The sequence below is a fragment of the Salvelinus alpinus genome, chromosome 9 (genome assembly GCF_045679555.1).
Source record: "Salvelinus alpinus chromosome 9, SLU_Salpinus.1, whole genome shotgun sequence".
Taxonomy (NCBI): domain Eukaryota; kingdom Metazoa; phylum Chordata; class Actinopteri; order Salmoniformes; family Salmonidae; genus Salvelinus; species Salvelinus alpinus.
Window position 1 is genome coordinate 12,471,612 of NC_092094.1, and position 26,378 is coordinate 12,497,989.

The 26,378-nt window shown below is 40.8% G+C and overlaps 1 protein-coding gene across 1 annotated transcript in view; it reads right to left on the reverse strand.

Annotated features, from left to right (window-relative positions):
• The window catches only part of LOC139584323 (SH3 and multiple ankyrin repeat domains protein 2-like), a 190,660-nt gene that overhangs the window by 144,478 nt on the left and 19,804 nt on the right, over positions 1-26,378 (reverse strand). Inside the window, exons 2-5 of the mRNA XM_071416020.1 lie at positions 23,611-23,737; positions 15,530-15,757; positions 12,220-12,426; positions 9,932-10,003 (exon numbers count right to left, since the gene is read on the reverse strand). Coding sequence (XP_071272121.1) covers positions 9,932-10,003; positions 12,220-12,426; positions 15,530-15,748 — 498 coding nt within the window. The 5' untranslated portion in view covers positions 15,749-15,757; positions 23,611-23,737. The remainder of the gene's footprint in view (positions 1-9,931; positions 10,004-12,219; positions 12,427-15,529; positions 15,758-23,610; positions 23,738-26,378) is intronic.

Below are 26,378 nucleotides of genomic sequence, written 5' to 3' on the forward strand. Positions count from 1 at the left end.
AAATGAGAACGAGAAAGAGAGAAAGAAAGCGAGAGAGAGAGAGCGAGAGAGAGAGAGAGAGAGAGAGAGAGAGAGAGAGAGAGAGAGAGAGAGAGAGAGAGAGAGAGAGAGAGAGAGAGAGAGAGAGAGAGAGAGAGAGAGAGAGAGAGAGAGAGAGAGAGAGAGAATGAGAACGAGAAAGAGAGAGAGAGAGAGAGACAGAGAGAGAGAGAGAGAGAGAGAGAGAGAGAGAGAGAGAGAGAGAGAGAGAGAGAGAGAGAGAGAGAGAGAGAGAGAGAGAGAGAGAGAGAGAGAGAGAGAGAGAGAGAGAAAAATGAGAACGAGAAAGAGAGAAAGAAACAAAATGAGAACGAGAAAGAGAGAAGAAAGCGAGAGAGAGAGAGCGAGAGAGAGAGAGAGAGAGAGAGAGAGAGAGAGAGAGAGAGAGAGAGAGAGAGAGAGAGAGAGAGAGAGAGAGAGAGAGAGAGAGAGAGAGAGAGAGAGAGAGAGAGAGAGAGACATATACATGATCAATTACAAATCTTAGAGTCAGCTATTAAAGACTACAAGAACCCACTGGATTCTCCAATTACATTGAATGAACTACAGGACAAAATACAAACTCGCCAACACAAAAAGGCCTGTGGTGTTGATGTATCCTAAATGTCCACAAAAGTGGAGAAATATTTGACCCAGATAACTATTGTGGGATATGTGTCAGCAGCAACCTTGGGAAAATCAGCAAGGTTGTCCTCAGTGAAAACAATGTACTGAGCAAATGTCAAATTGTCTTTTTGACAAATTACTGTACAACAGACCACATATTCACCCTGCACACCCTAATTGACAAACAAACAAACAAACCAAAACGAAGACTTCTCATTATTTGCTGATTTCAAAAAAGCTTTTGACTGAATTTGGCATGAGGGTCAGCAATACAAATTGATGGAAAGCAGCTTTGGGGGAAAAACTTACGCCAATATAAAATCCATGTACACAAACAACAAGTGTGTGGTTAAAATTGGCAAAAAACACACATTTCTTTCCACAGGGCAATGGGGTGAGACAGGGATTCAGCTTAAGCTCCACCCTCTTCAACATATATATCAACGAATTGGCGAGGGCACTAGAACAGTCTGCAGCACCCGGCCTCACCCTACTACAATCTGAAGTCAAATGTCTACTATTTGCTGATGATCTTGTGCTTCTGTCCCCAACCAAGGAGGGCCTACAGCAGCACCTAGATCTTCTGCACAGATTCTGTCAGACCTGGGCCCAGACAGTAAATCTCAGTATGACAAAAATAATAGTTTTCCAAAAAATGTCCAGTTGCAAGGACCATAAATACAAATTCCACCTAGACACTGTTGCCCTAGGGCACACAAAAAACTATACCTACCTTGGCCTAAACATCAGCACCACAGGTAACTTCCACAAAGCTGTGAACGATCTTAGAGTCAAGGCAAGAAGGGCCTTCTATGCCATGAAAAGGAACATAACTTTTGACATCCAAAAAATACTTAAATCAGTTATAGAACCCATTGCCCTCTATGGTTGTGAGGTCTAGCGTCCACTCACCAACCAAGAATTCACAAAATGGGTCAAACATCAAATTGAGAGTGCATGCAGAATTCTACAAAAACATCCTCTGTGTACAAGGTAAAACACCAAAAAAACGCATGCAGATCAGAATAAGGATGATTCCCGATAATTATAAAAATCCAGAAAATAGCAATTCAATTCTACAACCACCTAAAAAGAAGCGATTCTCCAACCTTCCAACCTTCTCTCCCTAGCTCAGGCCTCTCTACCTGCTTCAACATGTCCACCATCCTCCTTGTACCCAGGAAAGGCAAAGTAACTGAACTCACTTCCGTCATAATGAAGTGCTTCGAGAGGCTAGTCAAAGACCATGTCACCTCCTCCCTCCTGACACCCTTGACCCTCTACAATTCGCCTAACGCCCTGACAGATCCACGGACGATGCAATCGCCATTGCACTGCACACTGCTCTTACCCACCTGGACAGAAGGAATGCATATGTGAGGATGCTGTTCATCGACAACAGCTCAGCCTTCAATACCATAGTGTCCTATCAGCTCATTACAAAGCTCACTGCCCTAGGTCTGAACTCCTCCCTATGCCACCGGGTCCTGGATTTCCTGACGGGCCGACCCTCAGGTGGTGAAGTTAGGCAACATTACCTCCTCGACACTGATCCTCAACACAGGGACCCCACAAGGATGCGTCCTCAGTCCCCTCCTGTATTCCCTGTGCCCTCACACAGTTCCAACTCCCTCATTAGTTTGCTGATGACACAACAGTAGAAGGCCTGATCACCAACAATGACGAGACAGCCTACAGGGAGGAGGTAGGCACTCTGACGTTGTGGTACCAGGTAAACAACCTCTCTCACAATGTTAGCAAATCAAAGGAGCTGATTGTGGACTTCAGGAGGAACCAGGCTTGACACATCCCCATCCTCGTCAACAGGGCTGCAGTTGAGACGGTCAATAATTTCAAATTCCTCGCCGTACACTTCTCAGAGAAGCTGAAATGGTCTAGCCACAAGGACACCGTAGTGAAGAAGGCATGACAGCGACTCTTCAACCTCAAGATGCTGAATAAATTTGGCCTGTCCTAGAGGGCCCCTCACAGTGTTCTAAAGGAGCACCATCGAGAGCATACTGTCAGGCTGTATCGCGCCATGGACCGCAAGGCTCTTCAGAGGGGGACACGTGCAGCCAAACGCACCATTGGGTGCACACTTCCTACACTACAGAACACCTACAACAACAGGTGTCACAGGAAGCCCAAGAAGATCATCAGGGACCCTAGCCACCCAAGCCATGCCCTGTTCTCCCCGCTTCAGTCACTCAGACGCAGGCAGTACAGGAGCATCATGGCAAAAAACTGAAAGACTGGCCAATAGTTTCTACCTTCAGACCACCAGGCTGCTGAATAGCCACCACTAGTCAGCTATCTGCTCCCCCCTCTCCCCTGCCGCTCCCCCTATGGACACCCCCACACCCCCTCAACAGACACTTACCTTACCTGATTCATCCCCTATGGACCCCCCCTCAATATACTTTTACTCATTCATCACTGTTGCAGTTGATAATATGTATATTATAGATTTTTTAAATAATAATTTGTACTCTTTTTATTTCACTATTTATTAATCACTGCCACAGTTGTTATTATTATACAGTGTTATTTCTATTGTTGTTTTTTATTACCATTTTCATTATTTTATTTCACTTGGAGCATGTTGGAGCATGTTGGAGCATGTTGGAGCATGTTGGAGCTCAGAGCCTAAGAGTTTCACTGTAACCTACAATCACACCTGAAACCCTGTTCATATGACTATTAAACAATCTGAATCTGAATAATAACTAAGCCCTCAACTACAGAGAGGTGAACCTGGAGAAAATTATCCTCAGCCAGCTGGTACAGGGACTCTGTTCACAAACACAAACAGACAACACAGAGACCCAAGACAGCAACACAATTAGACCCAACCAAATCATGAGAAAACAAAAACATAATTACTTGAAGCATTGTAAAGAATCAACAAAAAAACTGAGCAAACTGGAATGTTATTTGGCCCTAAGCAGAGAGTACACAGAGGCAGAATACCAGACCACTGTGACTGACCCAAAATTAAGGAAAGCTTTGACTATGTACAGACTCAGTGAGCATGGCCTTGATATTGATAGAGGATGCCATTGGCAGACCTGGCTCTCAAGAGAAGACAAGCTATGAGAGAGAGACAGATTCAATCAGATCAGAGACAGAGACAGAGAGAGATCAGATCAGATCAGAGAGAGAGAGAGGCCTCCTGCCAAATGTATGTGTCACGTGATGACGCTGGAGAGACGAAGCAGGTACGGGGAGTCACACATTTAATAAGGAACGGACATGGAACGAGACAGGAACAGCATCAGCATACAGGAAAACAAAGACAAAAAACAATCAATGCATCAGCAGGGAACAGAGCAGGGAAACTGACAAATATAGGGGAGGTAATAAACAGATGATAAGTCCGGTGGGTACTGTCACGTCTGCTCCCGCTCTCCCCCCCCCCGGCACTTGAGGGCGCCAGGCTGCCCTGCATCACGCATTCCTGCCATCAATTACGCACACCTGCCTTCCCTCTTGGGGCGCCACCTGGCGTCCCACCTGGGCGAACCGGCCTAGACATGGGCGCTAGGCAAGCCGGTTGGGGAGTGGGAGCCCAACGAACCGGCAGGAGAGTGAGAGCCTGGAGAGCCGGCTGAGGCATGGAAGCCAGACAATCTGACTGAGGCAAGATGCCTGTTGATCCTGCTGCAGCGAGGGAGCCTGATGATCCGGTGGAGAGTGACGTGGGATGGAAAGCCGCCGAGCCAACCGAGGCAAGGAAACCTCTCGAAGCCAGCCAGGGCGTGAAAGCCCAACGAGCTGGCTAGGCACCCCCAGTTCCATCGGTGGCGACCCAGAGCCGATGCCACCATACAAACTGGAACGCCAGTACTCCCCGATGCTTCGTGTGTTGGCTTCTGCATTCTGTCACATATCATGACGCTGGAGAGACGAAGCAGGTACGGGGAGTCAAACATTTAATAAGGAACGGACATGTAACGAGACAGGAACAGCGTCAGCATACAAGAAAACAAAGACAAAAACAATCAATGCATCAGCAGGGAACAGAGCAGGGAAACTGACAAATATAGGGGAGGTAATAAACAGATGATAAGGGAGTCCAGGTGAGTCCAATATTGCTGAAGTGCGTGACAAGGGAATGCAGGTGTGCGTAATTGACGGCAGGAATGCGTGATGCAGGGCAGCGGGGAGGGAAGAGCAGGAGCAGACGTGACAGTATGACCATAATAGAGCTGCACTGAGCTGCACTTCCTAGCCTCATGCCAAATGTATAACCATATTAGAGACACATATTTTCCTCAGATTACACAGATCCACAAAGAATTTGTAAACAAACCCGATTTTGATAAACTCCCATAACTACTGAGTGAAATACCAGTGTGCCATCACAGCAGCAATATTTGTGACCTGTTGCCACAAGAAAAGAGCAACCAGTGAAGAACAAACTCCATTGTAAATACAACCTATATTTATTTTTATTTATTTTCCCTTTTGTTCTTTAACCATTTGCACATCGTTACAACACTTTATATATACATAATATGATATTTGTAATGTCTTTATTCATATGGAACTTCTGTGAGTGTAATGTTTACGGTTCATTTATATTGTTTATTTCACTTTTTTTATAATATCTACTTCACTTGCTTTGGCAATGTTAACGTATGTTTCCCATGCCAATAAAGCCCCTTGAATTTAATTGAATTGAATTGAGAGAAAACAGAGAGAGGGAAGGAGGGAGGGAGGGATGTGTAAGTGACAGATGACTGCTGAGGCAAATGGTACCGAAGCATCTGCTCTCGGACCAACAGGCTCCGAGACAGCTTCTGCTCCCAAGCCATAAGTCTGCTAAATAGCCAAACTGCTAAATAGTCAATTAATGGTACCCAAACTATTTGCACTGACTCTATCTTGCACTGACATTATACACACTCACTAGACTATATATCTAAACCATATAAACACTCACTCACACACATTGACACTCCCACACAAACCCCACACATATTCACATACATGCATACTACATACGCACACAAACACACATAACACACACATGCAGATCGACACAACACAAACACAGATACATAAACATTTACACACGCACACATGTACACTCATCATATGCTGCTGCTACATGGTCTTTATTTTACAACTATTGTTATCTACCCTGATGCCTAGTCACTTTACCCTGCCTTCATGTACATACAATGCCTTGCAAAAGGAGCTCTACAAACAGATCAGGGTTGGGTTATAAAAAATATCATCCCTATCATTAAACATCCCACGGAGCACCATTAAATCCAATATTAAAAAATGGAAAGAATATGACACCACAACAAACCTGCCAAGAAGGGCCACCCACCAAACCTCACAGACCAGGCAAGAAGGACATTAATCGGAGAGGCAACAAAGAGACCAAAGATAACCCTGAAGGAGTTGCAAAGCTCCACAGAGGAGATTGGAGTATCTGTCCATAAGACCACTTTAAGCCGTACACTCCACAGAGCTGGGCTTTACTGAAGTGTGGCCAGAAAAAAGCCATTGTTTAGAGAAAAGAATAAGCAAACACGTTTGGTGTTTGCCAAAAAGCATGTAGGAGACTCCCCAAACATATGGAAGAAGGTACTCTGGTCAGATGAGTCTAAAATTGAGCTTTTTGGCCATCATGGGCGCAAACCCAACACCTCCCATCACCCTGAGAACACCATCCCCACAGTGAAGCATGGTGGTGGCAGCATCATGCTGTGGGGATGTTTTTCATCGGCAGGGACTGGGAAACTGGTCACAATTGAAGGAATGATGGATGGTGCTAAATACAGGGAAATTCTTGAGGGAAACCTGTTTCAATCTTCCAGAGATTTGAGACTGGGACGGAGGTCCACCTTCCAGCAGGACAATGACTCTAAGCATACTGCTAAAGCAACACTTGAGTGGTTTAAGGGGAAACATTTAAATGTCTTGGAATGGCCTAGTCAAAGCCCAGACCTCAATCCAATTGAGAATCTGTGGTATGACTTAAAGATTGCTGTACATCAGCGGAACCCATCCATCTTGAAGGAGCTGGAGCAGTTTTGCCTTGAAGAATGGGCAAAAATCCAAGTGGCTAGATGTGCCAAGCTTATAGAGACATACCCCCACAGAGACTTGCAGCTGTAATTGCTGCAAGAGGTGGCTCTACAAAGTATTGAATTTGGGGAGGTAAATAGTTATGTACGCTCAAGTTTTCCGTTTTTTTGTCTTAATTCTTGTTTGTTTCACAAAAAAAAATATTTTGCATCATCAAAGTGGTAAATCAAATGATACAAACCCCCCAAAATTGTATTTTAATTCCAGGTTGTAAGGCAACAAAATAGGAAAAATGCCAAGGTGGGTTAAAGCCACTGTCCCTCAACCCACTACTCCTCTTCCATATTTAAACATGCTCCTGTAATCACTGTCTTTATTTTGGGGTATAAGGGGTTGGTTTTTGCATGGCTGAGTCCCAAATGATAACCTATTCCATAACAGCTCATTTGTCATGACGTCATAACTAGGATTTTTAATTTAAAACAATCAATTTTAATTCCAGGTTGTAAGGCAACAAAATAGGTAAAATGCCAAGGGGGTGAATACTTTCGCAAAGCCACTGTATCTACCTCAAATACCTTATTATTATCTATCTCGATGCCTAGTCACTTTACCCTACCTTTATGTAAATATCTACCTTAAATGCCTTATTATTATCTATCCTGATGCCTAGTCACTTTACCCTGCCTTCATCTACATATCTACCTCAAATACCTCGTACCTCTGCACATTGATCTGGTACTGGTACTCCCTTGTATATAGCTCCACATTGATCTGGTACTGGTACTCCCTGTATATAGCTCTATATTGATCTGGTACTGGTATTCCCTGTATATAGCTCCATATTGATCTGGTACTGGTACTGCCTGTATATAGCTCCACATTGATCTGGTACTGGTACTTCCTGTATAGCTCCACATTGATCTGGTACTGGTACTCCCTGAATATAGCTCCAGATTGATCTGGTACTCCCTGTATATAGCTCCACATTGATCTGGTACTCCCTGTATATAGCTCCACATTGATCTGGTACTGCCTGTATATAGCTCCACATCGATCTGGTACGGGTACTTCCTGTATAGCTCCACATTGATCTGGTACTGGTACTCCCTGTATATAGCTCCACATTGATCTGGTACTCCCTGTATATAGCTCTATATTGATCTGGTACTGGTACTCCCTGTATATAGCTCCATATTGATCTGGTACTGGTACTCCCTGTATATAGCTCCACATTGATCTGGTACTCCCTGTATATAGCTCCACATTGATCTGGTACTCCCTGTATATAGCTCCACATTGATCTGGTACTGGTACTCCCTGTATATAGCTCCACATTGATCTGGTACTGTTACTCCCTGTATATAGCTCCACATTGATCTGGTACTCCCTGTATATAGCTCCAGATTGATCTGGTACTCCCTGTATATAGCTCCACATTGATCTGGTACTCCCTGTATATAGCTCCACATTGATCTGGTACTGGTACTCCCTGTATATAGCTCCACATTGATCTGGTACTGGTACTCCCTGTATATAGCTCCACATTGATCTGGTACTCCCTGTATATAGCTCCACATTGATCTGGTACTGGTACTCCCTGTATATAGCTCCACATTGATCTGGTACTGGTACTCCCTGTATATAGCTCCACATTGATCTGGTACTCCCTGTATATAGCTCCACATTGATCTGGTACTCCCTGTATATAGCTCCACATTGATCTGGTACTCCCTGTATATAGCTCCACATTGATCTGGTACTCCCTGTATATAGCTCCACATTGATCTGGTACTCCCTGTATATAGCTCCACATTGATCTGGTACTCCCTGTATATAGCTCCACATTGATCTGGTACTCCCTGTATATAGCTCCACATTGATCTGGTACTCCCTGTATATAGCTCCACATTGATCTGGTACTCCCTGTATATAGCTCCACATTGATCTGGTACTCCCTGTATATAGCTCCACATTGATCTGGTACTCCCTGTATATAGCTCCACATTGATCTGGTACTCCCTGTATATAGCTCCACATTGATCTGGTACTCCCTGTATATAGCTCCAATCTTGTGTATTTGATTTTATTCCTCTTCTGTTACTATTTTATTTATATGTTTTAACTCTGCATTGTTGGTTAAGGGCTCGTATGCAAGTATTTCATGGTAAAGTCTACAGCAGTTGTATTCGGCGGATGGACAAAAAACATTTGATTTGATTTGAGGTTGGTACAGTATGGGTGTCACGTGATGGTTCCTCAGGTCTCTCCACTGCTGTTCCTCTCATGGTGCTTTCCCAAGGACTGATCCAGGGACACATGCTGCTTTCGAGGCCACTTATAAATAGTTAAGAGAGCAGGTCCCAGAGCTGAGCTGAACAGCGGCAGGCAGTGAGGGAGAGAGGCTTGTCTGCAGCCTTCAGGCAGGACAGAGACACTGCAGGGGGACTTACGCCAGCCAGTGCACATACTGTATAAGCAGTTACACTTTGAACTGCAACACACACACACCACACACACAGGCTTGCGTGCGTGCGCGCACACACACACACACACACACACACACACACACACACACACACACACACACACACACACACACACACACACACACACACACACACACACACACACACACACACACACACACACACACAGTGAACTTGAAAGACCAGGGAAAACAGCGTGAAGGGAATTCGATGGGTAAATGATTTAGTATGGCATTCCTGTTTGATCCAGAAGGAGGACATTGATGGGAATTGTCCTGGACTCAGCTGTCTGTCTGTCTCAATCAAATACTGAATCATGTTAAATACGTACCTGCTGAATAGTGAGCCCATGGAAATTCTACACTCAATAATTCACACTTTATATTCAGCTTGTAGATTAATAGGGCATTAATTCTATCAGCATTACAGGGAGAGGACCTGAAATGTTCTTTCACTCATAATATAATGAATATATCAAAGACAAGCTCCCTTAATAATATATTTTTCCACACGACTGTAATAACTCTACTGGCCTTGACATTTCCTTTTCACATTGACCTTTTCAACATGGTTACAGAAATGGCGGATACAGGGTATAACTGTCCAAGGTATAGCTTCCACCCATTCCAATACAACAACTTACACCAGCCGTTGATATTCACATTCATTTAAATGAATATAATGAATCTATTGTACAACCTGAAAGAAGCGAAAAATAAATATAAAGCCCTTCATTTATTTTTTCTCACCTGCGTGTGGATTTTGGCGATCTGCTTCTCGTTCACATTGGGCTGTTGATAGACCCGGCTCTTGTAACGGAACTGCAAATGGAAGAAGAAAAGTTCCTGCAACACTTTACTTAAAGCCCAAAAATTATAATACATTATGATGTAGTGTAAGCCTTGTCATGACTTCTGTCACGACGTAGCCCTTTTGGGTGTATATCGTGGCTCCCCCCTCTCTCACTTTCTCTCCCACATCAGGTTTTACAACGGTCATAAATTCCTGGTAGAAACTCTCAGTATGGCGGGAGAGAACCTATGGAGAACAAAGGCATTCTCCTTGCCAAAACTCCTAATCCCCAAAATGGGAGAATTAAACAATATTTATATTTTTGAGAATGTGGGAATTGTCCGTGGACACTTAAGGGACAGTCATGTCGAGTGTGTTTCATTTGGTGATCTCATGAAGGACAGGAAACACATATTACTGTGTATTTGGTTGTGTACACTTCTCAACTATGAGGTTTACATCTAAATAGTGTGGAATGTACGTACAACTCTACCAAATGACAAGAGCAGAGAACGTGGAGATCATTCCCACGTTGAAATGGCAAAGCCATCTACAAACTAAAGAACAATTATTCAGACTGCAGCTGTTTAAATACTTTAGTCTTGTAAAAGCATCCGATCTAAGAACATTTCCATCCAGCAGACAGACCGGCAATCGCTGAGAGGGACAACAAAGGCAGACACTCGTAAATATGTTAATTACAATTTATTTTCGAATGAGCGGTTGTTCATGTTCAAAGTATTAGCCATTTCTATGAGTGTAGTAATCCTCTATGAGTTTCCCGCTCTTGGTCCCTATCCCCTTCTCTTTGTCTACCAAGCCGTCATATCGGTTTCGTCCGCTAGGGGATTTTTCTTTGTATCATGTAGTAACCAATGTATGAACTATTTGTGTGTGTTTATGTAATTTTGTTATTGATTAAGTTAGTTAGTAAATAAATAATTAAGCCAATTTGTATATCGCTGATTCATGATTCTATGCTAGGGTTCGTGTAGATATCCAAGGGTTTGCGATGTTCAGTAATGAGACTGATGAGGTCAAATTCATTAATAAGCGACTGTTTTGAGTTATATTTGGGAAATTGAAACTCTATAAACAACATGTTCCCGTGGTGCCCCGACTTCCTAGTTAATTCAAGTTACATGATTAGTTTAATCGCGTAATTAAATTACACATAGAGAATTGATTTGATAATATACAGTCTTCACATTTAATGATAGTCAACGACACGGCACTTCTAGTCATCTCCCAATGATCCTGATTAAACAACCAGTCACAACCAACTCATCTGGCAGCACTGCTAATGATGATCTATATATTTAATACTAAGTAAGGTGTACCACTACCGGAGAAGATCGCCCAGGCAGCCGTAATTAAAACTTCAGTCAAGTACTAGCGATACCAGGGGACCCCCCTGACTGAGGAGATATAGAACAAAGAACAGAGCCAGGGAGAGCCAAGAGGGAGTTTCCAGCTATGCTGCCTCATCACAATTCAGCTGAGCTGTTTGGAAAACAAAGACTTGTTATTGTGATGCAGTCCCTTGATCATTCATTAAGTGGCTGAATTCTTCCAGATGAGATTCTTTGATAATGATCAAACAGGAGAATTGCTTCTGTAGGATGGGGTGGGCTACAGCAGCCCAGGGTGGTATACAACAGCCCTGGGTGGTATACGGCACCCCTGGGTGGGCTACAGCAGCCCTGGGTGGTATACATCAGCATGTCAAATGAAGTAGACAGGGCCTGCACACACAATCCACAGCAACGTCGTGCTAGCCTAATAAGGTATGTTTTGGAGCAATCAGTAACGTATGTTTGACAATACAGGAGGGAGGACTGGACCTGCGTGATGGAGTAGTACTGGAGAAATGAAGTAGGGCATGCGATGCACAAACGATTGCTCCACCACATACTTTATAGGCTAGTATAACATTTTGAGCCAAGAATGCCTCTCTGTGACGTGACGAAGATCCACTCTTGGATCAAAATGTGCTAGTCTGACGAAGGTACTGTGTGTTGTGGAGAAATCAGTGATTTGAGCATACAGACTTATGGAGCAGAACTGTTACTGCACCACCGGGGATCACTTTGCTGGTGGTGGGTGGGGGAGTCTGAGGGTTAGGGTTAAGGTACGGTGGGTTAGGGTTAGGGTTAGGGTTAGGGTACGGTGGGTTAGGGTTAGGGTACGGTGGGTTAGGGTTAGTGCTGGACCTGGTGGATGGAGAACTGAATGGTTCCTGTACCTCCAGAGTGGGGATCCCCTTAGTGTTGGTGGGAGTGGGGTAGTCTTTAAGGGGACACTCCTCATCCAGGAAGCCGGACTCTCGGCCCTCAACAGCAGGCTGGAAGAGGCCGTAGTTCAGCACGTCCCTCAAAGTCTGGGTCAGTGTACACAGGATCTGCTGCTTAGCAACCCACACTGTGGCCTCGGGCTTAAACCTCATACACTTCTGCTCCAAAACACACACACAATCAGGGATAGCCAAAAATGTCAAAATACCATGAAGATGAATGTATCAAAATAATCTTGTATTCTGTAAAGTATTTAATCAAAATACATGCATTTTGTATTTAAAATAAAAAATGACATTTGCAAGTAGACAACCTGAATAGCAACAATGTTCTCAGTACCGGTTACAAAAATGCCTGTAATATGTTGTTGTTTATCTACTTTAGTTGAGCAAGTCACTCTGGATAAGAGTGTCTGCTAAATGATCAACATGTAAATGTATATGTGAAAATTAACAAACCAAAATTAACTGCAAAGCACAATGGGTATTATTATTGGCCTTGTTTCAGGGCAGAGCTCATTAGAATAATACTCAGCATGCTTTGCAATTGTTTGTTTTTACATTTACATTTTACTCATTTAGCAGACATTCTTATCCAGAGCGACTTACAATTAGTGCATTCATCTCACAACCGTATCAAGTACATTATTTATCAACATTTTTACATATATATTTATATTTTGTTCATTTAGCAGACGCTCTATCATGCCATAAGTGCTATCAGACTTCTGATACCAATGCAGGGTGAAAGGGGGACACAAAATCTGAACTGCTATAAAACATTGAATGGAAAAGTATTTTGAAAATACAAATGACAGTATTTTGAAAATACAAAATAGATTGGAGTTATAGTTCAACCCGGTGTAATTTAAAATGACAAAATACTCAGAAGTAATTCAAATATGTATTTCAAATATATGTAACATAAATACTGCCCATCTCTGCACACAGTGGTGTTAGTTTTAAACCACATACATTTCTGCTGCAACACAAATACAAAACATTCAGAGATTATACAAACATATCAAACCTGGAGTTTAAACATACACTTTTGCTCCAAAACATTAGACAACACATTTAGTGTTGGGTTTAAAACAAACATTTCTGCTCCAAAACATTAGACAACACATTTAGTGTTGGGTTTAAAACAAACATTTCTGCTCCAAAACAAACAAACACAAAACACACATGCAGATTTAACATTCTGGCAGCAGGTGCTAACAGATGGAGAAACAATAGCTCACGTCTCCTTGCCAAGCTACCAGTGTCTGTGAATAAATAAGCTTTTATTTACAGTAGAAAAGATTAGGAATCACAGTATAAAACAGCATGGAAATGTCTCCTAGCAATATTCTGTTTCAGTAATTAGCTATGCCTTTCCTCTACAGAAGCAGGACATTTCATATTCATAAAGTTGTTTGGCAGAGGTGCCCGCTACACAGTATTAGTGGTGGAAAAAACAATAACTGGAATTAGTTCAATCAATTAGTAAGGATTATAGCAGAACGTTACGCCTGTTATCCAGAAAATCATTTTTGTTATTGGTTTATTTGAGGGTGCATGTTCTTTTGTGATAAGGCATTTAAAAACAGCAGCACTTCTCAACTAGCAAGTATGTATTTCTGTGGCAGAATAACCTCGCCACCGATTTCCAATAGCTGTTTTTTTCTCCCTCATTCACGTCTATCAAACTGCTTGGCTGATAACAGTGTGACATTTAGCTTGTACAACATACAGTGCATAGCTATTGTAGCTCACTCTTTCACATTGACTTTATGCTGCTAGGCTGGGGCAAACATGCCACATATTCCACAATTGCTATGATCAAAAAAATTGTTACAGCTTTTTGCTTTACAGTCTTTCACATAAGCAAAATGCAGTAACAAACTGCAGTAACAACTATGTCATAATTCCAACCAGCGCGCAGCACCCCAATTATTTTCAGTGCAGTAGAACTACTGGTTTTGGAGCCTAGAGCAAAGCATCGGGTAAACTATGTTGTAGCTATTGTACAGACTATTGTACTTGTCTTTTCATCTACTCTCACTAGCACTGATTCTGCAGACAGCAGCTATTTTAGCCGAATGCACTGAGTGTATGTCGTTCTAGATAAGAGCTTCTGCTAAATGACTAATATGTTTTTAAAAAGGTTCAGGGACGACCACACAGTTGAAAAGTGAAAGGTGAAAGGTAGTTATGGTTTAGCTTTAAAGTGGATTTAGATCCACTGTAAAAAATAAAAAAAATAAAAAAAATTATAAACTTTGAGTTATTTCAACTAATTATTATTAAGTAACTGGTTCCACAGCCTTATTTTAGTTAATCAACATAGGCAAAAATTCAGTCAACTTAAAATGATGTTTGCTCAAATTGTCTCATAAATTAATCCACCTAAAAAGGTTGTTGAACTAGTTAGAGTGCTTTTTACATACAACGTTTTCAGCATACATATTTGATACACATTGCACATGCTCATTTATACAGTAATTCATATGTCCTCACCTGGGATTTGAACTCACAACCTCTTGGTTCACAGCACTCCAGTCTTCCTGCTACGTCACCGTGTGTGTGTCAATGACTGATTTCACCTGTATTCCTACACTTTGCACTTCAAAGTAAATCTCAGCTCTGTTAAAAATACACTCAAGAAAAACAATGTTTTTTATCATAGTGATCAAGGAGTAACATTTAAACAGAGTTATATGCCCCACCAACAGACAACTATACCGATTTTTTTTGTTGTTGCTGAAATAAGTGACTAGACTCTCAATGATGAGAGACTAGTCAGATTAACTGATAATTGAGACATAGCAGGAACATCGGAATGCCATGAGACCAGGAGGTTGTGAGGACACGTTGAAAATGAATTACTGCTTAAATGCTCAACGTGGGTTAAATAAGTATGTTGGAAACATTGCATGTTAAAAACTGTGTGTGTGCATAACTAGTTCCACAGCTTTTTTTTTAGGTAAGATGACACAATAATAATTATGGTTGAATAAACATATGAGTTAAGCAAACACATAATTTAAAATTGACAGAATTTTTGCCTAAGTTTTCTCAAGTTTTATCTAAGTTGGGCCAACTATATTTTTTGGGTTCAGGTAACATTTGGATCGAAAAGTTGAGTAAACAAAAAAAAGGCTATGGAACCAATTACTTAATAATAACTGGTTGAAACAATAAAATTATTTTTTACATTGTAGCATACACCTGCAGTATGATAAGAAAACAGTGTACAACGAGATAAGTGTGTACTCACAGACTGCTGCAGGTCAGGGATGACCACACAGAATTCCAGTGACTCCCTACGGGCAGCCCTGTCCCTCTCTGCCCTCCTGTCTGTCCTCCTGCTAGCCCTTTCCCCTCCAGGTCCTCCATGGCCAGGCTCCTCCTTTGAGCTGTCTGTCTCAAAACCTCCAGAGCCGTCAGAGAAACTCTGGGCCATCTCCTCCTCACTGGATGTAGGACTCCGAGGCATGATACTCTACTGGAGAGAGAGAGGAGACAGCGTTATATATACTGTGTACTACTAACACACACACAAGCTCTGAAAGTCAGGCCCTGAGGCATGCTGGACTCTACTGTGGCCTGACCAGGGGGAGAGGACACAGTGTTTTCGGGCTTCATCATACAGTTAATGTGTCCTCAGAACTCTGCTAGGCAAAGCGACCGTCTGTGCTCTCGTACACCCTAAAGACGTTCGTTGTAAAACGTGTAAAAATGTTACTGCTGTTTGTCCCGCTTGGTCACCCTAGCAACAACAGAGACAGAAACACTTCCTCAAAATAGTCAAATAAATCAAGAAATCGGTCATACATTTTGACCTTTTTGCCGAGGAAGTTGTAGTTGTGCAATTTTACCTCTAGCTTAGATTATTGGTGCAGTATTTCTCAAGTGAAACAATTTGGATGAAATCTAGTCGTCTCTCGTTGAATGACAACAAACACTTCATGTTCTCACTCGTACTAGGAGCACTGGCGTAGCACACACCCCCACAGCCCCCGCAGGGTGTGGCTTGGGGTCACCCGGAGCTCGGGCCCCATAGATAGCATATGAACATGTTATAAGTCATGAAAAACATGTTTAGAATTACAGCAAATTAGCTTTAAAACTGCAACATTTTCTCTCAGCCTCATGTCAAAACGTGTAGAATTGCAGGAAATTAACTCAGGTATTCTTGAAAGTTGGGACAATCCTTGTCCCGCAGAGTAACTTTATTTTTATAAGAATGTGTTGCATTATTTGAGCTTAAACTTTACATTGAGGGGAATTTTATAAGTATACTTTCAATATTATTCATTTCAATTTCGGCTCTGTGCCTGGAAATAATGTGTCCGGAGAGTTGGACCCCTATCATGTCATGTACTGTAGTGCAACAAGACCCCTCATGGTCTGTAAAGTTCTCTACTTTTTTTTACTATGCAAGTCAGTTAAGAACAAATTCTTATTTACAATGACAGCCTAGAAACAGTGGGTTAATTGCTTGCTCAAGGGTTGAACAACAGATGTTTACATTGTCAGCTCGTGGATTTGATCTAGCAACCTTTCGGTTACTGGCCCAACGCTTTAATAACCACTACCACCACTGGAGCATTTAATAGTGCTGTAAAAACCTAACTAAAATACATTTGGAGATTTGTATTACATATTGAATTAAGCATTCATTTTGATTAAGCAATCACGTAACAGGTATCAGTATTGGTAAACATGAATATAAACTGAACTTATTAGCCAACGATCCCCTGATATACCTGACTAATATTAAAAATATTTTCAGAATACTTTAAACTGAGATTTAAAAGGTATTTGGGAAAAAATGTAATGATGGCAATAGGAAAAAGATAAAAGAATAACTCATGATCTATCAGCAATCATTGGACAACAAAAATAGAAAGACTTAAGTGACAACAAACAACAAATATATAAAGATAACTTTATCCCATTACTCCTCAACATGAAAGCAGATCTAATGAAATGGAACAATCTTCCCATAAATCTTACAGGTAGAATAAACTTCTTTAGAATGGAACAGCTCCCAACGTTTTTATATATTCTTTCAATAATAGCAATTACCACACCGAAGACATTCTTTGAAAAGTATACTCGGCCATAACAGACTCTAGATGGGCAAATAAACTCATAGAATAAAACGTTTTTATTATTTTTACTCTAAGTCTGAGGCTGTTATAAACCTTCCAGACTTGGAATTGGATCAACTCGCCACCCAAGGCTTTTACTTGAGACAGATTCAATTCACTAAAGAGGAACAATGGGTACATATTGAAGATGCGCATGCTCATCCCCAGAATCTTTTTGTGTCTATTTTAAAAGGACAACGCTAAGAACATTAACTTCACAGTTAAGAACATTATAACAATATGGAAGAAAATGAAACAAATTCTACAAGAACCAATATCACTCCCTCCAAACACCCCTATGGAACAACCCTTGTCCTTATTCACAGAGAATTGGCCCACATGGTAAACTAAAGGCATAGAAACTGTAAATGACTTGGTAATAGGAAATACAATTATTTCCATGACATTAAAAAGCAACTTTGGACTGACCAACATAGACATTTTCAAATACATACAACTTAAAAATTGTATGTCACAAAATGTAGATCTGAAATCTTTTGGACATCAGAGCAATCTTCAGAGGATCCTATTTGAGTCAGAAAATGATACTCATATGATATGTAAGATATACAAAACCTTGCAGAAAGCATATCCAACTGACAATCACTTATACAGTTGAAGTCGGAAGTTTACATACACTTAGGTTGGAGTCATATAAACTTGTTTTTCAACCACTCCACAAATGTATTGTCAACAAACTATAGTTTTGGCAAGTCGGTTAGGACATCTATGTGTGCATGAAACAAGTAATTCTTCCAACAATTGTTTACAAACAGATTATTTCACTTATAATTCACTGTATCACAATTCCAGTGAGTCAGAAGTTTACATACACTAAGTTGACTGTGCCTTTAAACAGCTTGGAAAATTACAGAAAATTATGTCATGGCTTTAGAAGCTTCTGATAAACTAATTGACATCATTTGAGTCAATTGAAGGTTCACCTGTGGATGTATTTCAAGACCTACCTTCAAACTCAGTGCCTCTTTGCTTGACATCATGGGAAAATCTAAAGAAATCAGCCAAGACCTCAGATTTTTTTTTTTGACTTCCAGAAGTCTGGTTCATCCTTGGGAGCAATTTCGAAACACCTGAAGGTACCACGTTCATCTGTACAAACAATAGTACACAAGTATAAACACCATGGGACCACGCAGCCGTCATACCGCTCAGGAAGGAGATGCGTTCTGTCTCCTAGGGATGAATGTACTTTGGTGCGAAAAGTGCAAATTAATCCCAGAACAACAGCAAAGGACCTTGTGAAGATGCCGGAGGAAACAGGTATAAAAGTATCTATATCTACAGTAAAACGAGTCCTATTTGGACATAACCTGAAAGGCCGCTCAACAAGGAAGAAGCCACAGCTCCAAAACCGCCATAAAAAAGGCAGACAACGGTTTGCAACTGCACATGGGGACAAAGATCATACTTTTTGGAGAAATGTCCTCTGGTCTGATGAAACAAAAATAGAACTGTTTGGCCATAATGACCATCGTTATGTTTGGAGGAAAATGGGGGATGCTTACAAGCCGAAGAACACCATCCCAACCGTAAAGCACGGGGGTGGCAGCATCATGTTGTGCTTTGCTGCAGGAGGGACTGGTGCACTTCACAAAATAGATGGCATTATGTGGAAGGAAAATGATGTGGATGGAAAATGATGTGGATATATTGAAGTAACATCTCAAGAGATCAGTCAGGAAGTTAAATCTTGGTCGCAAATGGGTCTTCCACATTGACAATGACTCCAAACATAATTGCAAAGTTGTGGCAAAATGGCTTAAGGAAAACAAAGTCAAGGTATTGGAGTGGCCATCAAAAATCCCTGACCTCAATCCTATAGAAAATGTGTGGGCAGAACGGAAAAAGTGTGTGCGAGCAAGGAGGCCTACAAACCTGACTCAGTTACACCAGCTCTGTCAGGAGGAATGGGTCAAAATACATGGCATGGTGCCATGTATTAATTGTGGCTACTAATATTAAAAAGTAATATTTTGAGCTAAGAATATGATTTAATAAACAATTAAAAAATGGACAAATGAATTCCAGCATAGTTTTGAGAATTTATTTTCATTACATGCAAACATAGTTTGGAAAGCTGGCCAGGGAGGCATCTCTTTGCTTGAATGATGACCCACATAAACTCTGGCTGACTTCTTTACAATACAACAGAATATCCATTAGTTACAGCTCCGTTCTCAACCACCCCAAACAGCAGACCTCACACATACAGTTGATACAAACACAGGTTTAAGCAGCAGCCTTGGATGGAGAGCATGTTGTGGGTTAAGGGCCTTGCTCAAGGATGTGAACCCAGCAGCCCTACAGGTGTCAGGTCAATTCCGCCCATTTTTTGCCAGGACCCTGCCCAGGATTCTGAACCGGCCACCTTTCGGCCACAGGCCCAACCCCTGCCACAGGTCAAACTGTTTAGCTGCTAGGCTACCTGCTTGATATGTTTCAGCGAAGAAGAAGAAAAGGAGTGTTGTGGAAAAATTCTTACACAGGGACGGCTATACACAGACAATACACAGACAAGTTATATTTGTATGATTTAGCATCATTAATTAATCATTACCGTTTTGTTTCATTCATGTGACCGACCAATACTGTTTCATAACATGTGACAGACCAACACCTCACGAGGCTTCTCCTCTCTAAGCTGAGACCTTGAAACGGAGATATCGTTTGTTCTCAAAACAACGCCTGGGCGTACTGCCAAATTGCAGCTACTGATAAGTGAGCATTTGTACAGTCAGCCACTTGCATGAACACAGAAATGTGCTTATAGAACAGCACATAAATAGAACACCGAGATGAGTTATAAGAAAAGCACAATCATCCAAATTCACGTTACATTCCATCTTCTTATCACTATGTGTGATAATAATAACCACACATGTTATAACAGTGAAGACAAAATGCTATGCAGACACATCATTATTAAGATGTAGAAGAACAACTTACATGCAGTTGTTGTCAGCAGAAGCCAAAAGAGAGATCCTCTGCCTCTGATAGTGCTACTTGCAGGTTGGTTCAAACACCATCCTCTTGATTAGTCATGCTGGAATGGATTGGAAGTTGGTTTAAACACCATCCTCTTGATTAGTCATGCTGGAATGGATTGGAAGTTGGTTTAAACACCATCCTCTTGATTAGTCATGCTGGAATGGATTGGAAGTTGGTTCAAACACCATCCTCTTGATTAGTCATGCTGGAATGGATTGGAAGTTGGTTTAAACACCATCCTCTTGATTAGTCATGCTGGAATGGATTGGAAGTTGGTTCAAACACCATCCTCTTGATTAGTCATGCTGGAATGGATTGGAAGTTGGTTCAAACACCATCCTCTTGATTAGTCATGCTGGAATGGATTGGAAGTTGGTTTTTGAATCGGAATGGCAGTTCAATTTTGAATTGACCAAAAGGTTCTATATTGAACCCCATTTTTATCTAAGACTGTATGATTTTATTAAACACAGTATTTCCTCTTGCTTCTAGCTAGCATTTAGTTTGCAACAACACAGGTTTGTATGGACCTTGCTGTTTGCCACTCAGACCTTGGCAACATTGTTGCAAAATATAAATGTGATCTTCCCCTTGCCTATAGAGCTAACGATGTGGACGTCAGCTAACCATTTTTCTGACCAGGCGAAATTATGCAGCAGCATCATTAATATGGATAAAAATGTCAATGGAAAATGGCTAAAACAAATTAAAAGGGAACGTTAGCTGTCATTTCAGATTTCGAGGTGACTGAGTTAGCTTTGTTAGCTAGTGATTTCTAAAATCCTCCATTACACTCTGGGGTAGGGCTAGAACCCTCAAGGCTCTTTACCTTCACTGGGTATATAGTGTATATAGAACCTTTTTTAGTAAAGGGTTCTATAATCTCTTCCAAAAAACCTAAAGGTTCTATATACAGTAACCCCAAATAACCCTTTTTTCTAAGAGTACAGTATAAACCAATACACAAATTCTACAGCACAAAGGCGGAGTCATGTCTTAAGTGTAAAACAAACAATGACTCAATAATTCATGCCTTCTGGGAGTAGTATAAAGTCCAAACGTTATGGCTGGAGTTAGAAAAGCTGACTATCAGAAGTTTGCCATGTAAACGTACTTTTAATTCGTCTATCTGCATATTTCAAGACATGGCGTGTGAGGATGCGGTGAGATACCCAATGGGTTGGACCATTATTTTCTTGGACCATTATTTTACTTAAGAACTGGAATTCAAATGATGCTCTATCGTCAAGACAGTGAATGCATCAAATGCATAATCATTTTAATGTTGAAAAAATCCCGGCTACAGAACAATTTCAAGCCATATGGCATAAAGTATTACAAGCCCTAGAAATGTCCAAAGGATGTAACATTTGAAAAAATGTGAGAACAAACAGGATGGGTATGGATACTGTGGGAACATGTAGCTTTGAACAAGTATGATTTCACTAATTTGTGTTGAAATTCATGTACGTCTGAGTTGGTGTTTTTGTCTTTACTCGTCTTTTTCCTTTATGTTGAAGGTTGGGCATTAAGTCCCAGCCAACATCGTGTCAAGTTTAGTATATCCATGTCTGTGAAATGTTAAATTGTCTGTTGTCTTTGTATATGTCTATTGTCTAATGTCTAAAACACTAAATAAAATCTTACAAAAAAAGAACGAAACAATCAAGTCCATTAAACAATTGTTGGACAATAATTGTAAAAATGAAATGCCTTTTATGGTGTCTGACAGAGTTGACATACTGTCTATCTATGTAACGATGTTCTTCTTCTTCAGATGAGGAATATGAAGGATCGGACCAAAATGCAGCGTGGTACGTGTCCATGTTACTTTAATATAACAGAACACGGAAAAATACAAAAGTAACAAAGTGAATGACAAAGAAAACCGAAACAGTCCTGAATGGTGAAAACAAACACAAAACAGGAAACAACTACCCACAAACACAGGTGGGAACAGGATACCTAAGTATGATTCTCAATCAGAGACAACGATTGACAGCTGCCTCTGATTGGGAACCATACTAGGCCAAACACAGAATTACAACACATAGAACAAAACATAGAATATAGAACATAGAATGCCCACCCCAACTCACGCCCTGACCAAACCAAAATAAAGACATAAAAAGGAACTAAGGTCAGAACGTGACAATCTAGTTTATTGCATTTTATGAAAACAATTAAATAAATGAGGAGTTTGTTCCTTTACATGGTGGGATAGCTGGTAATTTGGTCTATCAAAATATATATTTCAAATTCTGTTAATATTAAGACAAATATTTGTGGGGAAAAAGTTTAGATTGTCCCTGAGCTATGAAACAGCAACATTTTCTCTCAGCCTCATGGTAAAAGGTGTAAAATAGCATGAGATTAGCTATAAAAATGAAAATGTTTCTCTCTGTCCCATGGCAAAAAATGTTTTGCAGAAAACAAATGACCTTGCGAAGGCGAAACTGTGCTATGCCACTGACTATGAGTAGTACAGTTGTTGACCGACGAAGGAGAGTAGACTTCGGTACCGAACTTTGACTTGCCTCAAGAAAAAATATTGTGTGCAGCAGGTTTTTTCAGCAGGTTTTGAAAAACAAAACCTGCTGAAGACCAAAACGAACAAAAACTTCAATTTTTTTTCATGATATATGCACAAACTGTTTAGACTGGGAAGCATACAGTAAGCTTTACCCACCCCAGATACACATGTACTTCCCACATATAAGACACACACACCATGCAGCCTTTTCTATATCGTTGCCCTAGTTTAGAGCTCTGGATGACACAGACAACTACCGGTACCCTTAATTCAAACAGGCACTGCTTTAAAATTTGATATTGATGGTGCTTCAAACGAAATGTAACAATAATACTTTGTCAAACCCTCCATTCTGTCCAACAGGGACGTTTTTCAAATAGAAAACCCTGTATATAGGCTAGACTTTATACTGGTTATATGTGACTGATACCAGTTGTGTGCATAGTCCTGTAACTGAGACCCAACCCATTATACGTTTACAATGGTTCTACTGTCCTTCCTTTCATTAATTTCCTGCCCATTTTTCTCATAGTGTGATGTCTGGTTCTCATTGTTCTACGCTTCCCTTTTATAGATCTGTGCTGAGAGTTTCTCAATCACTGCTCACCAATGTAATTTTAGACTGACCTGTGAAGTGAAGGAAGCAGACCAGAGGCTCACCTTTTCTACGTGTTGTTTTTCAGACAGTCAAGAAACTGACGGAGCACATGAAATCAACTGCCATGGATAGTGTCAGTTAGAGAATCCCTCCAGACGACCTTGACAGTACCAAGTGGAGTGATCCATCCTGTAACCAGAGAATAGCAGTGTGAGAATCTTAAACCACAAAATTCACCACGTATAAAATCATATTTTACCACTGCTACCACCGCCACAGAAATCTGAACCTGTATGGCTGATTTTATTTTTTAACAAAATGTAAACACCCCGAGAGGTCCCTAATCTCAGGGTCCCTCCTTCCCCTAATAACCGTCCAGAAAAACAACAATATGATAGAGAGACTGGGAACACAAGCATTTGACTTAAATCCAGTAAACACGCTACATTGTGTCTCTCCCTCGGTCCAATCTCAGATGAGGCCACAGACACAGTCATAAAGTGCTCCAGCAGCACATAACCTCCCCAGAGCCTCTTCTCCAGACAACCACATCCTTCATCATGGCTGTCTGTCACCTCCACTTCCTCCTTCCTCCAGCCAGACCCCTCCAATCACCACTGAGACACACTAGGCCCAAAAGGCAGTTAGTATTATATCAGCTTGTTTAACACTTGTTTAGCCTATAGGGTTCAGGAGGCAATTAAAAAAATGCTTGGCTGGCATAGGTCTGATATCCATCTGATATTACATGGGTGTTACAGCATACAGTAAAAGCATGCTGGGCCCGGAAATAATCTCTGCAGTCAGGCAGACAGAACCATTGTCAAAATGTAAAACCCAAGGTAGCTTAATGTATGACAAACCCAAGGTAGCTTAATGTATGACAAAGCCAAGGTAACTTAATGTATGACAAAGCCAAGGTAGCTTGATGTATGACAAACCCAAGGTAACTAAATGTATGACAAACACAAGATAGATTAATGTATGACAAACCCAAGATAGATTAATGTATGACAAACCCAAAGTAGCTAAATGTATGACAAACCCAAGGTAGATAAATGTATCACAAACCCAAGGTAGCTTAATGTATGACAAACCCAAGGTAGCTTGATGTATGACAAACCCAAGGTAGCTTAATGTATGACAAACCCAAGGTAGATTGATGTATGACAAACCCAAGGTAGATTAATGTATGACAAACCCAAGGTAGCTTGATGTATGACAAACCCAAGATAGATTAATGTATGACAAACCCAAGATAGATTAATGTATGACAAATCCAAGGTAGCTAAATGTATGACAAACCCAAGGTAGCTAAATGTATCACAAACCCAAGGTAGCTTAATGTATGACAAACCCAAGGTAGCTTGATGTATGACAAACCCAAGGTAGCTTAATGTATGACAAACCCAAGGTAGCTTGATGTATGACAAACCCAAGGTAGATTAATGTATGACAAACCCAAGGTAGCTTGATGTATGACAAACCCAAGGTAGATTAATGTATGACAAACCCAAGATAGATTAATGTATGACAAACCCAAGGTAGCTAATGTATGACAAACCCAAGGTAGCTAAATGTATGACAAACCCAAGGTAGCTAAATGTATGACAAACCCAAGGTAGATTAATGTATGACGAACCCAAGATAGATTAATGTATGACAAACCCAAGGTAGCTAAATGTATGACAAACCCAAGGTAGCTAAATGTATGACAAACCCAAGGTAGCTAAATGTATGACAAACCCAAGGTAGCTAAATGTATGACAAACCCAAGGTAGATAAATGTATGACAAACCCAAGATAGATTAATGTATGACAAACCCAAGATAGATTAATGTATGACAAACCCAAGGTAGCTAAATGTATGACAAACCCAAGGTAGCTAAATGTATCACAAACCCAAGGTAGCTTAATGTATGACAAACCCAAGGTAGCTTGATGTATGACAAACCCAAGGTAGCTTAATGTATGACAAACCCAAGATAGATTAATGTATGACAAACCCAAGGTAGAAAAATGTATGACAAACCCAAGGTAGCTAAATGTATGACAAACCCAAGGTAGCTAAATGTATGACAAACCCAAGGTAGATAAATGTATGACGAACCCAAGATAGATTAATGTATGACAAACCCAAGGTAGCTAAATGTATGACAAACCCAAGGTAGCTAAATGTATGACAAACCCAAGGTAGCTAAATGTATGACAAACCCAAGGTAGCTAAATGTATGACAAACCCAAGGTAGCTTGATGTATGACAAATCCAAGGTAACTTAATGTATGACAAACCCAAGGTAGCTAAATGTATGACAAACCCAATATAGAATAATGTATGACAAAGCCAAGGTAACTTAATGTATGACAAACCCAAGGTAGCTAAATGTATGACAAACCCAAGGTAACTAAATGTATGACAAACCCAAGGTAGCTTAATGTATGACAAACCCAGGGTAGCTTGATGTATGACAAACCCAAGGTAGCTTAATGTATGACAAACCCAAGGTAGCTAAATGTATGACAAACCCAAGGTGACTAAATGTATGACAAACCCAAGGTAGCTTAATGTATGACAAACCCAGGGTAGCTTAATGTATGACAAACCCAGGGTAGATTAATGTATGACAAACCCAAGGTAGCTAAATGTATGACAAACCCAAGGTAGCTTAATGTATGACAAAGCCAAGGTAACTTAATGTATGACAAACCCAAGGTAACTTAATGTATGACAAACCCAAGGTAGCTTAATGTATGACAAACCCAAGGTAGCTAAATATATGACAAGTCTGAGGTAAGAGGATTTCAGCTTTGAAGTGGATTTGGACAGCAC